We start from the raw sequence: 17,807 nt of genomic DNA on the forward strand, positions 1-17,807 counted from the left end.
TTTTTTCCTCCATGTGTTTGTACCGCAGCCTACTAGATTCACTGATTTTCGTTCTACAGTTTTTGTTTAAAAATATACGTATTATAGACATTTTATGTATCTAGTTTCTGTTGTGCCTTACGCCATATTCAGCTATTTTTAATATCACATTTATTTTTGAGCCATTATGTATTTAGCAATTTAATCGATGGTCGTGCCACATAGTGTCCATGTAAGTACTTATTTATTAGCTACACTTCGAATAATACCAACTCACAATTTCCAATAATGGTAATTAGAGATTCTTTACCTGAATTAATCCAGACGAATGACCGATAATCACGAAATCTCCCTCCGGCGAAAACTCCATACAAAAAATATAACCACATTCTGATAAATAGTCCAGTTTCACCAATGTCTTGTTTTCCGTGCCCTTGAAGAATCTATCTCGATTGTCTTGTAACCACGTTAGGTCGGTTATACTGAGCCCTTTCTGAACAAACGAAATAAACGAAGACTTCGGCGGCTCCTCTTCTCGTGCCAATTGCCTTTTTATGCGTTTTCTATATTCGTCTACGAAAACGGGTATATCAGATTCGCTTTCGGATAAATTTAAACGGCTGTACGTTGATATATTGTATAAACTGCTGGCCATTTTAGGTGATACTAATTTATTGATTCCGTAAAATAATAATGAAGACTTTATACAGCACGTATTTATTCGAGGTTTTCTTGCTTCACAACGGTCGGTGTTATTGAAATACCATAAAAAATATGCACAAATCATCCATTTGAGTCTACGATTTGACAGGTGCTTCTTTTAAACGAACTTTGAAAAAAGTCCCGATAAGCAGAAGATCTTGGCAATTTCAATCCATAATAATACTATTCAATGCGAAAGTGGGATTGGTGGTTTGTTGCGCTTTCATGTTTTAACTACCCAGCTGGTCAAGACGAAATTTTTCGTACAAATTGTAAGATTACAAAATAACAAAAAGAAAATTAGCTCGGAGAAATCACACATGTTCAGTTGGCCCCAAACTAGATAAATAAATACATAGCTATACCTTTAAAAGTACGTTTATAACATTTAAAATGGCTCAATACTTTCATTCATTTATACGGATATCAACATCCAAACAAATAGTAAACAAATCTGTTCATCACACTAATGTTTACCTGATCTGGGAATCGAACCCACGATATTTTTTTGCTTTTGATGCCAACAAAAAATCTGAAAGTAATATCGCCATCGCATTCACGGCCACGGAACTTGTATGACATTATTTCGTGCATTGATCTTGAAGCAGGATTCTGCCTACTATGTTGCTTCGAAATAATTTTGTACCTAGAAATATTTTCACATAAGTTGATAAAGATACCTGATAAAATCAACCGCCTTTAATCTAAAAACTTAAATATTAGCTAGTAACCAATATAGACCTAGGGATCTAGACAAAGTGTGCTCTTAAATATTAAGTACATATATTATCTGTGAATGTACTAGCGTTAATGTGAATATTAGATATGTAAATACAGAAGTACCGTATTTATTATATTTAATTTTAAGGAATTGACATAATAAATAATAATTACCTATGCTAACGAAACGTCACGTGGTCTAACTCATGTCAATCCCTTAAAATCATACCCGTCCGGGCATAGCTGGAATAAGACCTCAGGTACCTTCAGACAGGGAGTAGACTCAGTGGTCAAGGCTCAGGTACATCAGGTTTTTTAAAACTAGGTCATTTAATATAATAATATGACGTAACAATTATGTAAAATTATTATCTGCTGTATAAAAAAGTTACAAATCAATTAGGCATCATTAAAAAAATACAAATCTGCGTGCCACGAATCGTATTGTTTACAATTTATCCCTGAACTTTATGTTGGCACCCCGAGCCTTTGAAGAAAAAATGAGATAAAAGCATATGCAATACCTTAGAGCGAACGAAGTAGCAATACTAGTGTCAGCTGCATTTGAAAGTAAACGAAATTCGACGAGTCTCCGCCATGTTGTTGTATGAATCGAGTGACGGTGGGTCGGATATTGTGCATTTAATTTGTAAAAATTATTTAAAAGTCGTGAAAACAGTTAATCTGTTTGGCTTGCACGGCCAAGGTAAGTTTTATTCGCATTAATTTTAATTAAATAATGATATTAGTCACCTTAATATCTCGACCAGTACAAGTTATTTTATGGGGTCGGGTGTGGTGTTCGGTATTTAGTTCATGGTGCACTTATTTGTTTTGTTTTCCGCTGTTCCAAAAGTATTTCCTAGTGGGAAGCATTAAATAAATGCAAATGTTTATGTGATTAAGTTCTAATGTGAACCATGCTTTAATTCTTATGAATCGATCGATAACGTACAAAGCGGAGACATGTTTTATGGTATTTTTTACAACAGGGGACGGGTGCATCGTCGCATCGTCTAAATCATGAGTTATCAAATTCCATCATCGCAAAGTCGCACAAGTAAGTAATTTATATTGATTCTTTTGTAAATGTAAATTTATCATATCATTGCCATTCAAAAAGCTTGAGTACTTACTGAACGCTGTTCAAACCACTTACTTCGATACAATTGAATGAATCGGTTTGTGTCTATCGTGACTCATGCATATGGCATTACTTGAACGATAAATTTATAAATGAACTTTAACTTTTCTGTATCTCAGTACATTCTCTGCTAAGTAGCAAAAGAAAAAGAAATCCTAAAACACGAAAACATTGGAATTGAAACTGAGGGAAAAAATTACATTTTGAATCATACATTCTCAGTTCATTTATTTGAAAACAATTTTTAAACAAATTGCAAATAAATTAGATTAAAAGGAAATTTGAAATATAATTTGTTATGATTTGAGAACTCTCAAAAAGGTTCTTCAATTAATGAAAATACAGGTATAACAAGATTAGGATTCAACATAATTGAAACTTCAATCTCTTGTCAAAAGACGTGGAGTTCACATTAATGGCATAAAGTAACCACTTTATTTTAGTTTAAGTTTAGCTCCTGCAACTACTTACTAATTCTCTTTATGTTCGCTTGAAATTAAACCCATACTACCCCTTACATTCCTACAGAAATATATATATATCTCTCTGTTTTGTGTGAATAAAAAACGAGAAAACATCATTATTTTACAGTGTCGCACAGCAGCTATGTTGCTTCTGATGTGCCAATGGCACCAAACAAAGAGCAGCAGACATTGATGTGGCAGCAAAACTCCTATTTAGTGGACTCTGGAATCAACTCTGGAGCTGCTACCCAGGTAATGTTATCAGACTGTCTATTATAAAATACAGCAGTAATATTGTCCTATTTCATTATAAAAATTGGATTAAAATAAAATACGGCTTGTCTTCTTAATTTAACATAATTTTGGGATGGACACAACTGAAAATCTATCTTTATCAATACAACAACATAAGTCATTCAATATACAAAATAATGATGAAGTTTGATTAAATTTTTTATTATGATGACACTTCATAATATGAGATACCTGAACTACGTGTGCTCTAAACCTTGCTGATTTTATCATGGAACTTTTAACTGTTAAACGTAGAATGATCTAAAGAAAAAGAAAAAACATTTTCTGTCTCATTTAGTCGTGACTGAACCATACAAACTAGCAGTTTGAAAATTACTTCTGCATATTAAATAGATTTTGAATTGAACTGAGCAGTACTTTCATTAGTGAAATCTGTTATGGTATTTCATTGATTTTATCTGGCCTGTGTTCTTTAAGTAAGGACAGTAAATATGAGCAAAACACCATCCATTATAGTGTGAAGATATTCTTGCATTTTAGTTTTTAGAGTACACGTCAAGCCTTGTGTACTTCTTAATAGTTGTTTAAGCACTGATGAAACTAAAATCTTAGTATACAGCTCGAAAAGTAATATAAAATATCATAAAAATGCACAAAAGATCAGCTATAGTGATAATTGCTAACTTTTATTTGATATTTAAAAAATATTTTTTATTCCCAAAAGTACAAAAGATTTTTTATGAGAATACATAACCATACCTTTGTAACTTGACTGAGAGTGATAATCAGATGACTCCTACCTTTTTGAATAGTCACATCAATTTATTTTAGTTAAATGTATGATTCTCTTCAGGTTCCATCACTAACTGGCAAGGAAGATGATGAGATGGAAGGTGACCAACTTATGTTTGACCTTGATCAGGGTTTTGCTCAGGGATTCACTCAAGAACAAGTTGATGGTGAGTTGTTTCCCCATTTCATTTAGAAACGTTTGAATGTACAATATAGAAATAATTTTACACAAAAATTCTTATGACAATACAAGCTGTTTGGATTGTTGTATTCAATATCATATGCTTTACTTTCAGATATGAATCAACAGCTTTCTCAAACTAGATCTCAAAGAGTCCGTGCGGCTATGTTTCCTGAAACGCTGGAGGAAGGAATTGAAATTCCATCGACACAGCTGGATCCCGCTCAACCAACTGCTGTCCAGCGTTTAGCTGAACCTTCCCAGATGTTAAAGCATGCTGTGGTGAACCTCATCAATTATCAAGATGATGCTGATTTAGCTACCAGGTATAATTATGTAATATAATAGCCTAACACCAGATATTCTATCAGATCATCAGGCAACAAGCATGAAAAAAAAAACATTACACTATTATTATTCATTTGTTCTATTCCTATTGATTTTAAATTTGTTTCAGAGCTATTCCAGAGTTGATAAAGCTACTGAATGATGAAGATCAAGTAGTAGTATCCCAAGCTGCCATGATGGTGCATCAGCTCTCTAAGAAGGAAGCATCGCGTCACGCCATTATGAACTCGCCACAAATGGTGGCTGCGTTGGTTCGCGCAATTTCCAACAGCAATGATCTAGAAACTACTAAGGGGGCAGTTGGCACCTTACACAATTTATCTCACCATCGTCAAGGTCTGCTTGCCATCTTCAAGAGTGGTGGAATTCCAGCATTAGTGAAACTACTCAGCTCTCCAGTTGAAGCTGTGCTCTTTTATGCTATTACAACACTGCATAACCTATTGTTGCATCAAGACGGTTCAAAGATGGCTGTTCGTCTAGCTGGAGGTCTACAAAAAATGGTGGCATTACTACAAAGGAACAATGTCAAGTTCCTAGCTATTGTGACTGACTGCCTTCAGATTTTGGCCTATGGGAATCAAGAATCGAAATTGATTATTCTAGCATCTCAGGGCCCAATCGAATTAGTTCGCATTATGCGTTCTTACGATTACGAAAAGTTGCTGTGGACAACTTCGAGAGTTCTTAAGGTCAGCTAGTTTCTAATTAAAACTATACACAAATTTACTGCAATTTTTTCACGTACTTGATACATAATATGCAGATTTTTTTCAAATATTGAAGATAATACTGTGCTTGATATTAAAACATTAACACTAAACTACATACAAAACCTACATACTAACATACAAAACCTTAATAATTGTATCAGGTATTATCGGTATGCTCAAGCAACAAGCCAGCTATAGTGGAAGCTGGTGGCATGCAAGCTCTGGCCATGCATCTAGGCAACCCGAGCGGCCGTCTCGTCCAGAACTGCCTTTGGACTCTGAGGAATCTGTCTGATGCTGCTACCAAAGTAAGAGATAGTTCTTTAACTGCACTAATTTTGTTTATATAGGTACATATTAAAATAGTTTTAATACCTAATATTGAAGTGTAATGGTACTGCAGATACTGAAAAGGTAACAATCTACTAAACTATCAATTATATAAAATTTAAATATTTAATTATCTGAGCGTAAAATATTTTCTAGTGCTATTGTGTACTCACCGGTCCTAGTACCGTTTTAGATAATAGTTCCTGTAAAGCGGGTATTAAAAAAAACCTGTATTAAATATATATAAATTGGATTACAATTAAGTTAGGCATTTATCTACATTTAGTTTCGCTATGTTACTTTATAATTACACTCAAAAAATTAATGCGAGCACCAATAATTAGATATCAAATAAAATAATCTGCAGGTGGAAGGCCTGGAGGCATTGCTGCAAAGCCTCGTGCAAGTTCTAGCTTCGACTGATGTCAACATCGTGACCTGTGCTGCTGGAATTCTCTCCAACTTGACTTGCAACAACCAACGCAATAAGGTACTGTATCGTTTTTTCCCTGTTTGAAGTATTTTAAATATATTAACATGATTGTGAAATTATTTGCTAATTTGATATTTATAAAATAATTGTCCAAAAGTAAGTTTATTTGTTGGAGGGCGTCTTGTGAGCCTGCATGTGTCAGTACCAATGAAAATGAATGACGGCATTATTGATGTTGATGTTTATGCCCATAGACTTACTGGAGCCCTCCAGTAACCACATAAGTTGGACTGTGAGGTTGTTCAGCCACCTAAGAACTAAAATAAATGTGGAATGAGTATGTCAAGGAAGTGTGAAAGTAGCCCCGGTAAGCAACAAATTAAAGAGCGGATGGTTAGCCTGGTATGGACATGTGATGCGTAGAGAGAAGATGCATGTGACTAGGAGATGTATGGAAATGGTAGTGCAAGGTAGAGGGGGAAAAGGTCGACCGAAGAAGACATGGATGGAGTGTGTGAATGACGATATGAGAGAGAGAGGAGTGAGTGTTGAGATAATGGCTGATAGAAGGGAAAAATTAGCTGTGCCGACCCCACCTAGTGGGATAAGGTGGAGAAAAAGAAGAAGAAGAAACATTAATTTTATATTGGTTTGTGCAGATGACGGTATGCCAGGTGGGCGGCGTGGACGCGCTGGTCCGCACGGTGGTGTCGGCCGGGGACCGCGAGGAGATCACGGAGCCCGCCATCTGTGCGCTGCGACACCTCACCTCCAGGCATGACGACAGTGAGATGGCGCAGAATGCAGTACGCCTGCATTATGGATTGCCGGTCAGTAGTCTCTTTTGGTTAAATTAATGAAGCTGCCTTAACTTACTTTGCTTTTGATATCACCAAATTTATCAAGTACTAGCAACCGGTCCCCCTTCGCTTCGGGAACTGTAATTTATTATTGATTTCTCCACTATTTAATGGATATTATTATACATATATGTTCGAATCCCGCCAATGGAAGATATTTGTATGGTAAATGTAAATGTCTTTTCCAGGGTTATGGATGTATATTAAATATATGTATGTGTATAATAAAAAATCTTACATTGATTTCCGTTATCTGGTACCAGTAACACAAGTTCTTTACGAACTTATCACGGGACCAGTTAACGTGGCGTGATTGTTCTACAATCAATATAAACCTTCCTCTTCAATCACTCAATCTATTAAAAAAACTGCATCAAAATCCGTTGCATAGTTTTAAAGATTTAAGCATACATAGGGATATAGGGACAGAGAAAGCGACTTTGTTTTATACTATGTATAAATATTTGTCCAAACAACTGCTGTGCTTTTTCAACCGATGTACGGTGTTACTATATACTGTAGCAATAATATTTCCTTAATTGCAACAAACTACAAAATTCCGACTCTGTTAGATGACGCACGAACCTAAAATACACAAACCAAAATTTAGCAAATGGTATTTTCTTCCGTCTTCCAGACCTTGGGGTCTTAACTTAATTTTAGGTAAAAATAAGAACTTTGAGTATTAAGCGGTAGGCTGCGGCTTGGCTCTGCCCCTGGCATTCCTGAAGTCCATGGGCGACGGTAACCACTCACCATCAGGTGGGCCGTATGGCTCGTCTGCCTACAAGGGCAATAAAAAAAGATTATATGCCAATTGTTAATTGAAATTCTGCAGGTGATAGTGAAGCTGCTACAGCCTCCTTCTCGCTGGCCTCTAGTGAAGGCCGTCGTGGGCTTGGTACGCAACCTGGCGCTCTGCTCCGCCAACTACGCTCCGTTGCGGGAACATGGCGCCGTTCATCATCTGGTGCGCCTGCTGATGCGTGCCTACAACGACACCCAGAGAGTAAGTCACCAATTAAAATAATAACTAACTGGGGAACCAAATGAAGCATGGTCATCCAGTCCCAAATTAAGATTCCTGGTGTTGTAAAATTCCGTTTATAAACATATGTGGTATTTATAAAAGCTTAAATACATATTATCAACAAGCTTAAAGCCTGACAGTTTTTAACATTCACTGAAACTAGATACAATATGAATCTTAAGTAGAGAGAATCAAGAAGATGGTTTAACTAATCATGGTCGTAAAGATCACACCTAACTAATAAACTTTTTTTTATTTTTATTGCTTAGATGGGTGGACGAGCTCACAACTCACCTGGTGTTAAGTAGTTACTGGAGCCCATAGACATCTACAACGTAGACGCGCCACCCACCTTGGGATACAAGTTCTAAGGTCTCAGTATAGTTACAACGGCTGCCCCACCCTTCAAACTGAAACGCATTACTGCTTCACGGCAGAAATAGGCAGGGCGGTGGTGACTATCCGCGCGGACTCACAAGTGGTCCGACCACCAGTAACTACTACCAAATAAAATGAATAAGAATTTGTGAACGCAATGGATTTAAAGAAAATATAATACCTACCTCAGATTCGACCATTCGACCCAAGACATCACCACCCAGAGTGTATTAACTACAATTTCACTCACACTATTTTTTTATTGCTTAGATGTGTGGATGAGCTCACGGCTCACCTGGCGTTAAGTGGTTACCGGAGCCCATGGACATGTACAACGTAAATGCGGCACCCACCTTGAGATATAAAGTCTCAGTATAGTTACAAAGTTACAACGGCTGCCCCACCCTTCAAACCGAAACGCATTACTGCTGTACAGAAATAGGCAGGGCAGTGGTACCTACCCGTGCGGATAAGAGGTCCTACCACCAGTAAATATTTACTTATATTCAATTATTATTTACCAATATAGCAACGCAGCTCTTCGGGCGGTGGAGCCAATACTGCTTACGCTGACGGCGTTCGTATGGAGGAGATCGTGGAAGGCGCCGTTGGAGCCTTGCATATTTTAGCCAAAGAAAGCCACAACAGACAACTTATCCGACAGCAGAACGTCATTCCGATATTCGTGCAACTGTTGTTCAATGAGATTGAAAATATTCAGGTTCGTGTTATTCTTCTATTGGAAACTTTTAAAACTAAATTTGAAATAATAATAATATAACACTTTATTTAACGCTATATGTACAGAGTAAGCATATAAAACAAATAATAGTCGGTGACATAAATTGGCGGCCTTATCGCTGAAAGCGATCTCTTCCAGGCAACTTTGCAGGGAGAGGAATAAGCGAACTGGATTGTGCTATATCTTAATAAACTTACATTAAAATATATACTTATATACACATGAAATGTGGTACTTATACTCATATGAACTTTGTAAACAGCGCGTTGCCGCCGGCGTGCTCTGTGAATTGGCCGTAGAGAAAGAAGGAGCAGAAATGATCGAAGCCGAAGGGGCAACCGCTCCGCTCACTGAATTGCTGCATTCAAGAAATGAAGGTTGGATATTAGTATAATACTACTAGCTTTTGCCCGCGACTTCGTCCGCGTGGAATAGTTACTTTGGCATAACGCTAAATCTTACTCGCCTCTTCATTTACGTAGAAAGGGAAAATGTTTTTGATAAAATAGAATGTTTTAAATGGGAACAATTTTGTCATACATTATTTTAGCGTAACTTTAACCGTTCCCGCAGCGCATTCTTTATTGGTCTTAGCGTGATGTCATATAGCCTATACCCTTCCTCAATAAATGAGCTATCTGACACTGAAAGAATTCAAATTTCAAATCGGACCAGTACTTCCTGGGTAATCACGTTTAAACAAACAAACTCTTCAGCTTTATAATATTAAGTATAGATGTATAATAAACACGCAGCTCAGCAGAAAATTTGCGAATATGTTTCGAGTAGATGTTATTTCAATGAATATGTATTCGCTCTCGATTTCGAAGCGAAACTGGGGTTATCAGAATAGAATCTTTGTAAATTTATGCCTTAACATAGTGTTAAAATCTATGATATTTCCTTCGATAGACCACATTCTCCCTTTAATCTTTACATTATTTTCTCATACATTTAGGTACATGTCTTTAAATATGTTAGTAAATTTAAAACAGTAATAATTGAAAACACCAGATAGTAACCAATTTTTATTTTATACTGAACAATCCTTCATAAGAACTTTGTGTGTTATTTATTTATTTATTTAGACACACCAACAGCAATACACACAAAACATTCAAGCTTAAAATTAACATGTATAAAATTAAGTACTGTATGTAAGTCAGTTACAGGCATGTACAGCAATCTCTTATAACACATTATGACATGTTACAGCAATTTTACAAACAGCTGAAAAATAGGCTAAATTTTAATGTTAACAGTACGACAAAAAACAACAAAAAATTAAAAATAATATGAAAACAATAGTTAACTACTTAACATTCTCTCATCAATTATAAACAAAGGAACTTTGATACTAGTTTGTTTTTGAGACCAGGACACGTATCGTTAAAAATGTCGATGCCGTCAATTAATGCACATATTTGGTTATATTTACTACCAATCTTTGATAAAGGGGAATATTTAAGGAGGTTTGTTCTACTTGCGGGAATATGGAAAATTTTAGTGATGGAAGAAACATGTAACATTGTTAACATATCTCTGAAGGAGTTGATGTGTGAATATTGCAGGGGTCGCCACGTACGCTGCAGCCGTTCTGTTCCGCATGTCCGAAGACAAGCCCCACGATTACAAGAAGAGACTCTCTATGGAATTGACTAATTCGTTGTTCCGCGACGATCACCAGATGTGGTCCAATGACCTTCCGATACAATCCGATATACAGGTGAGTTTGGTCGGTTATAACTAGGAGTGGGTAATATCGGTTTTGCCGCGTATCGAATCGTATCTATATATCGAGGATCAATATCGGATATTGAATCTATATATTTTCTGAATCTATATATTGATGGATGCTAGTAGATTTTCTCGATTCATGATATTTGAGATTTGAAACGATACGCTGATATAATATCGTAGTAGATATAGATTTAAGTCAACGTTATACGGTTGGTTTTCTGATATCAATTTATAATATGATCTTAAAGTAATAAAAAGAACATGAAAATAAAAATATCAAAAAAACTTTCTTTCATGCTTTTACCAGGCTTAGGACTGGCTACATTATTTTCAGTTTTTAGTATTTTGTGTCTTAATTTCAAATTACAAAATATACCAAAAGAGTGTAGATTTCAAAAGTTTAATACAAACACAAGAAATAAACTCAATTATTTGGATTCAACTAAAAATAAAAAAATGTGTACTTTAAAAATCAAACACAAAAAACTTTTAAGTATTTATAAACACTTGTCCAAAAATTCTAGTTCAAGGTCAAAGCGCGTGAAATTAAATTCAACGATGCAAATAGGCTATACTGCATTCAAGTTAGGGTCGAAAGTTGAAACTTCTTTCCTTAATTGTATCCTGCTGATACGCTAAGAATAATCTACAGACATATGGACTTAAATATAAGGTTTACAATTGTATGGATAATGCCTGTTTCTGTTTCATTCATCACATGATATCCCTATCGTGCGCTCACTCACTCTGGCCGATTCGATACGAACCAAACGAATATTGCCGATATTCACGAATCGGTACGATATGCCGATGCGCATCACATCGAGCAATATCGTGTATCGGCTGATATCGATATATGGATTTCGTGCGGAGCGATATCGGATTCAACGATATTGCTGCGATATATAGATATTGAATCTATATACGATTTATATCACCCACTCCTAGTTATAACTGATATTGGTGCTTAAGTGTTGCCTTGTCGAGTTTTTCGATGTCTATGAACTAAGTCGACGCTTGAAAGGCAAACATGACTAAGTGACTTTAGCAGTAGGCAGCCGCTTGGCTCTGCTCCTGGCATTGCTGAAGTCCATGGGCGACGGTAACCACTTACCATCAGGTGGCCGTACGCACGTCTGCCAACAAAGGCAATAAAAAAAAAACGACAATGAGTGAACTTTACAGTAGACTAATTTAAAGTTGAAATACCTGAAAAATAATCTATTTTAACAAATCTAGCTGTAGGATTGAAATTATTTTAATAGACCTAGAAATATATTTTTTTGCGCATCAAATACGGTTATTGCCTATCATTTATGTACAAACCAGTTATTGTCGATTAGTCACGTTTGCCTTTCAAGCGTCGAAGTAAGCTATTGTCTTTATTTGATTTTTATTTATAGTATTTATTTCAGTTGAAATTTATTAAATAAAACTAATGCTACTTGCTGATTATAGAGAGATTATAGAGAGATTTCTTTTTTCTTTTTATTTTCACACAAAAACTGAATCGAAATCTATTTATGATTTGCACCATTTTACAAGTTTATTTTCACCGTTTGCTTGATATAATTTTTAATGGGAATCTCCACTAGGACATGCTCGGGCCAGAGCAGGGTTACGAGGGCCTGTATGGGACCAGACCATCCTTTCACCAACAAGGTAAGCCTTTTGACGTCATCAATTTCGATAGTTTTAAAACTAACAGCGCCTGTAGGTAGTTAATAGATATCACATTATCTAGAGTGTGTGATCTAAGGTCATTTATAATTTTGTACGGAAATCATATGACATATTATTTGTCATAGCAATAGTAATGTATAAACATATTTGTTTTGTGCATGTCTTATGTACAACTTGGAGATAATCATACGAGTTTTATTTCCATATTTTATAATTATTAATAAAAATTGGTGCGCCAATTTTGATTTTAGATAAATCATTATGTGTATAAAGGTTTCCAAGTCCCGTCAAGTTTGTTATTATGAAAAAAATTAAGATAAGTGAATTCTGTCCTATAAGTAAATAAGTATATTAATTATTTTATAATGAAAAGTATTATTTGTCTAATAGTTTTGCACTTGCATTTGCTAACAGCATATTCAATGCAATGATTGGTAGTGTAACACACAAACAAAATTCTAAATATTACAAAAAGTTATCAATAGTCTTCAATTCAATATACGTTTTTATTTTATCTAATAGATTCTGTGATATCTAAATATTGAGAATTATTCATGTTGAATTTTGTCCTTTCTTAAAAAAACGAATTTTTAAATTTACTCTTTATGTTGTTAAATTCTTACAGAAAATAGTTTGATCTACCGTGAATAGTTCTCATAAATATGAAAATTGAATAGAAAAAAGCACACTTGTAATATAAAAATGATGATGTATAAAATTTTTTTTCTCTCTTCTTACACGCAGCTTAACCCGGGATCTATTTATCATTAAATTCAGGTGATGGGTCTGTTATTTACTATGTTTTGTGTTTGTATTATAAATTTACTAGATTTCTAATTCGTGTGAAAGTGTTATTTTTTATTTAATATCGAGTAACACAATTTCGCTAATACCTCCATACTAAAAATTAACTTTTAAAATAAATCTAATAAACAGCACAGTAGTTGATTTCAATACGATTTCAGATATTCATCAGCTTATCGAAATTGGAAAAAAATTCTACAAATCAAATGCAATTTGTATCGATAATAATAATTATAGTAAATGCTTTGCATTTTAAATCAGAGTTTGCTTCAAAAAACCATGCGGTCATAGAAAGTTTTTATATGTGCCTAATCCCAATAATACAAAGCTAAATTGTTCAACCCAAAAACACATTTGAAACTTCAACCTTCAGCTAAACCTAGTTGTAAAAAAGAAACTCAATTTCTTAATGACAGTAGATGGGCAGACTGATGCTTATGTTATTACTTAGCCCAGAGACAGTTATAATGTACCGTCTTGGTTGTCTGAGGTAGAAATCTCAACCGTCAAGATGTGAGACTTGATTGCTTCACTGCAGAAATAGGCCATAAGCTTCTACCAAGTCGTATAGACACTTCACTATAACCCCGTTCAAACTCTACCACAAACAAGCATTAATAATAACACTATGGATAGCCACGTTGTTACTACATCTCAAGGAAGTCGGACTGGCAATTGTTAATTTCTTATATTTTTTAATGTGTCATGTAATCATGATTTTCATAATGACAAGTGCCCATCAATCACATCCCTATTGTGAACTAGTTTTGTGTTTTATCATGCCCGAAACCATTTTGTTCCATACTGAATGATGAAATAATTGAAGCAATTTCAGTTGTAACCGTAATGAATTACGGCTCAAACTCCGCTTATCCTTTGTTTTTTTTTAATTATCCCTCGTGATATTTTTTTTTTTGCTTTGCTACAAAAAACGTAATATTCTTCTTCTTTATTTTTTGGCTCCGGCACGGTTTGTGCATTAGCCAGCGTCAAGTAATAAAATTTTTATAATTCGCCGTTGTAATTATTTACAGTTTATGAATAATAAAAAACGAAGGAAACTTAATCAATTGACATTAAATTAGATGAAATGAGATGATATGATATGGATATGGGATGAAATATAATCTCAGTAAAATGGTGGTCATTTACTGAAATTTTTTCAGTTGACTTTTTGGAGGATCCCGAGAAGCTACGTTCAGCGGCCTTATTTAATTTTCCCACATTTGTGCACTTTCACAGTAAACTAAGAAGTTAATAAACCACTGTTACTACACATTTAAACCTGAACAAATACTAAATAGACAAAACAAATATCACACAACTTCTCGACTCTTCTTGGCTCGGTAAACAGCGGCTTGGCTCTGCTCCTGGCATTGCTGAAGTCCATGGGCGACGGTGACCACTTACCATTAGGTGGGCCGTATGCTCGTCTGCCTACACGGGCAATTAAAAAATATAAAAACTGCGCTCCTCGCGTTCCCGCCAAAAAGTCATAACGTATTATTTCAGGCTACGATCAAATACCGATAGATTCGATGCAGGGGCTTGAGATCGGTAGCGGTTTTGGTATGGACATGGACATTGGCGAGGCGGAAGGCGCGGGCGCGGCGTCAGCTGACCTGGCCTTCCCCGAGCCACCCCACGACAACAACAATGTGGCAGCCTGGTACGACACAGACCTTTAAACAAATCGAACGTTTCAAATGTAATTTTATTGTATGTAACTCGATTCACAATTGTAATTCACACGTAATTCGTCTTCTAGCAATAAAACTGTATAATCTCAAAACTTACTAATTTTACGGGAAAGTGTTTTAAAGGCTTAATATGTAAAAAATTTACTATTAATCATGTTTGCAAATTTTTTTACCTGTTACATATCTGTCTTTTAATTTAATTTTGTCAATAGTAGTCAAAACATTAGTAAACTAAAAAGAAAAGAAAAAACTAAACTACCCTCTTTTGACCATATTTACGAGAAAAATACTGGTGATATAATATTTATGCATATTAACTCAATTCCAAATGTTTTTAGAAATTGTACACTTTTAATGCGAAAAGGCGAATTTTAATACATAATATGTATCGTCCGTGCTAAATTGTGTCATAGTACATAAATGCAATAGGGTGGGTATTTGACTGCATTACGGAAATCAAAGTACAAATTGTTCATTATTGTCTATTCTCAGACTATTCAGTATTAAAATACGGTTATTTTAATATGATAAGTAATTACAAACTATCATAGTACGATTGATTTGTGACGTCATAAGATGTGAATTTTATTTCCGCAACTAAACTGATAAATATCGTTAAATGCAAAATTTGATATACAGATTAGTTTCGCCATATTCGCGACATTAAACTTAACACGTTTTTCTTGATTCAGTCAATTACCCTATTTATTAATAAATACGTCTCAATGGTCATTGCAATAACAATATTTTGCTTGAACAACTAAATTTCAATGTTATTAATTTATTCAAAGTGAAGACATTTCCAAATACAGCAAAATGTGTTTTAATGACCGTGACGTCATTTGCCTTTTATCACAGACCGAACGATACGAAAATACCTACTTTTGTGTTAAGTTTAATATCATACTAAATTATTACACGATGCAATTTTTGTTTTTTAAATATTGTATTGTGTTACAGAACATTTATTCGTATTTTAGTTAGCCAGCCATACCTCCGGCATTATATGAGCTATGGATTCCATTCTTGCTAAGTTAATTCTTAGTGCAGTGTGGAGACCATCAAAAATTGGTTATACAAATTGAAGAATGTTGGTGTTGATAATTTTAAAACTGGTATACTCGCGAAATAATTTCATCGCTACATAACATGCATTTATATTATGTAGTTTGCCAAATTTATATATATTATTACATAATTTTTTTAACATAACAATCAACAAAGATTAAATGAAAATGCATTTTAAAAACTAACCAGTGAAATTATGTTGCAAGAGATAAACGATACAGAATGTTAACCTTCCATGATTTGTTACTTAGACAGTTCCTACTACGATCTTGCATATAATATGTATTATCATGATATTATGTTTATGAATTTAGAAATTAAACTTTTCACACCAACATCTGCTTTGAGACGACAGAACAAAACTATGATTCTAAAATAACAGCTAACAAAAAAAAAAAACATTTATTTTATTGTTATATTAATTTGTGTATTTGTTTTATTCAAAATATAAAAAAAATTGGTGCTGCTCGAGAAGTTATTGAACAAACGTTTCATTGTGATTTTAGGTTTCTGTAATAATAATAAACATGGGACTTCCAAACGGGTTAAAATTCTTGCTGAAAATGAGAATGTTATTATTTGTTATCTTATAAATATTACCAACAACTCTGCATTATTTACGTCGACTCTAATAAGCGTACTTACGGAATTCGTATACGCGTTAATTAGTATACATACGATAAGATTTCTTTTGAATAGGCTTTAAATATAACATTTCCTGGGCACTACTATTACATAATGCAAGTGTGATGCATTTAAAAATATACGTTTTTTTTTTAATGATTGTTCATTCGTGAATTTTCCTTTGACATTTTTTTTTAATAGTTATTTATGGATAAGACTGCTCGTACGAGTGAGGCATGTATTTTGTAACGTTATTTTTTAAATATTTGACTGCCATTGTTGTTTTTCGAAGTCGCGTGCAAGCTACGTTGTGTCGCGTTTGGTATTCAAAACTGAGTACGTGGTTTCTTGTCGTATACAATAAATGAAGAATTAAACATACGCGGCTATGAAATACTGAACGAGTTGAGTGTTTTGGTTCAATTAATAAATCGTTTCTAAGTGATCGTGAAAGGTGTGATTGGTTCTCATGTGTTAGTGTAAGTTTAATATGTTTTATTTCACAATCGCCTTCATAATATCTCCTTGTCAGCGGTAATGCAAAGGTCAGTTTATCGGAACCTATTTGTTATCGGCCATTGTGAAACATGCCCATATGATCCACGTAATCGATGGAAAACCGTAATTCTGTAATGACGTAATCATAGAATTCCTTAAATAAAAAAGCACACCATTTAGTGAATGCACTCTTAGAACGTTCTAGACTAATGTAATCGTAGTAGTTTTTAAGAATATTAATTTAAAAGTAAAAACATCCTCTAGGGATATCTTTATGATTTTTTTTTCTATTTGTATTTAAAAATCGATTTACCGATTTTTTTTTGTATTGAATCGTGACATTACTCAAATACGTTTTGAAATCCATGTGTATGGATAATAAAGTTAAGTACTTTAAATAATGTTTTGTTTTATTTCATCGTGTTGTTGAAGATTAAATAATGTTGGTGTAAATCGTTTATAGTAATCTCAGCTGTCAACTGGATCAACTCTTGCAGTAGCCTGTACCACCAGTTGCAGTTTTTAAACAATACTAAATAGGTACAAGTATGTTCACAAATCCGTGCACAATAAGTGAACAAAAATTTACTGTTTTGTTAGTATCTTAAAAGACGAAATA

The 17,807-nt window shown here is 34.4% G+C and overlaps 2 protein-coding genes across 13 annotated transcripts in view; one reads left to right on the forward strand and one right to left on the reverse strand.

Annotated features, from left to right (window-relative positions):
* The window catches only part of LOC101744306 (uncharacterized), a 29,392-nt gene extending 26,691 nt beyond the window's left edge, over positions 1–2,701 (reverse strand). Inside the window, exons 1-2 of one of the 9 annotated variants that reach the window (XM_062670687.1) lie at positions 2,538–2,701; positions 1,159–1,327 (exon numbers count right to left, since the gene is read on the reverse strand). In XM_062670687.1, the coding sequence (XP_062526671.1) occupies positions 1,159–1,275 (117 nt within the window). In that variant the 5' untranslated portion in view covers positions 1,276–1,327; positions 2,538–2,701. Of the gene's footprint in view, positions 1–289; positions 1,133–1,158; positions 1,328–2,154; positions 2,352–2,533 lie in introns of those variants that run through there. The other 8 variants (XM_021353496.3, XM_062670684.1, XM_062670685.1 and 5 more) reach the window with 8 other exon arrangements.
* Positions 1,967–17,589, forward strand: LOC101744450 (armadillo segment polarity protein). Of its 4 annotated transcripts, XM_012697545.4 has the most exons (16): positions 1,967–2,107; positions 2,394–2,461; positions 3,137–3,261; positions 4,118–4,223; positions 4,353–4,563; positions 4,695–5,277; positions 5,460–5,606; positions 5,993–6,118; positions 6,721–6,891; positions 7,760–7,930; positions 8,859–9,050; positions 9,334–9,448; positions 10,643–10,797; positions 12,407–12,473; positions 13,239–13,271; positions 14,811–14,991. In XM_012697545.4, exons 2-15 carry the CDS (start codon positions 2,425–2,427, stop codon positions 13,241–13,243), a joined length of 2,211 nt encoding a protein of 736 aa, XP_012552999.1. In that variant the 5' UTR covers positions 1,967–2,107; positions 2,394–2,424; the 3' UTR covers positions 13,244–13,271; positions 14,811–14,991. The 4 variants fall into 4 exon arrangements, with proteins under 4 accessions (XP_012552999.1, XP_012552998.2, XP_004923240.2 ...); XM_012697544.4 differs by lacking the exon at positions 13,239–13,271 and having other exon boundaries at positions 14,811–17,589; XM_004923183.5 differs by lacking the exon at positions 13,239–13,271 and having other exon boundaries at positions 5,996–6,118; positions 14,811–17,589.
* The last annotated feature ends 218 nt before the right edge of the window (positions 17,590–17,807 follow it).

Source organism: Bombyx mori, chromosome 10, assembly GCF_030269925.1.
Source record: "Bombyx mori chromosome 10, ASM3026992v2".
Lineage (NCBI taxonomy): Eukaryota > Metazoa > Arthropoda > Insecta > Lepidoptera > Bombycidae > Bombyx > Bombyx mori.

Coding starts and splice junctions, on each gene's coding strand:
- LOC101744450 (XM_012697544.4), top strand. CDS start 2,425: ATGAGTTATCAAATTCCATCATCGCAAAGTCGCACAA. Junction 3,262..4,117: donor ACTCTGGAGCTGCTACCCAG/GTAATGTTATCA, acceptor GATTCTCTTCAG/GTTCCATCACTAACTGGCAA. Junction 10,798..12,406: donor CGATACAATCCGATATACAG/GTGAGTTTGGTC, acceptor AATCTCCACTAG/GACATGCTCGGGCCAGAGCA.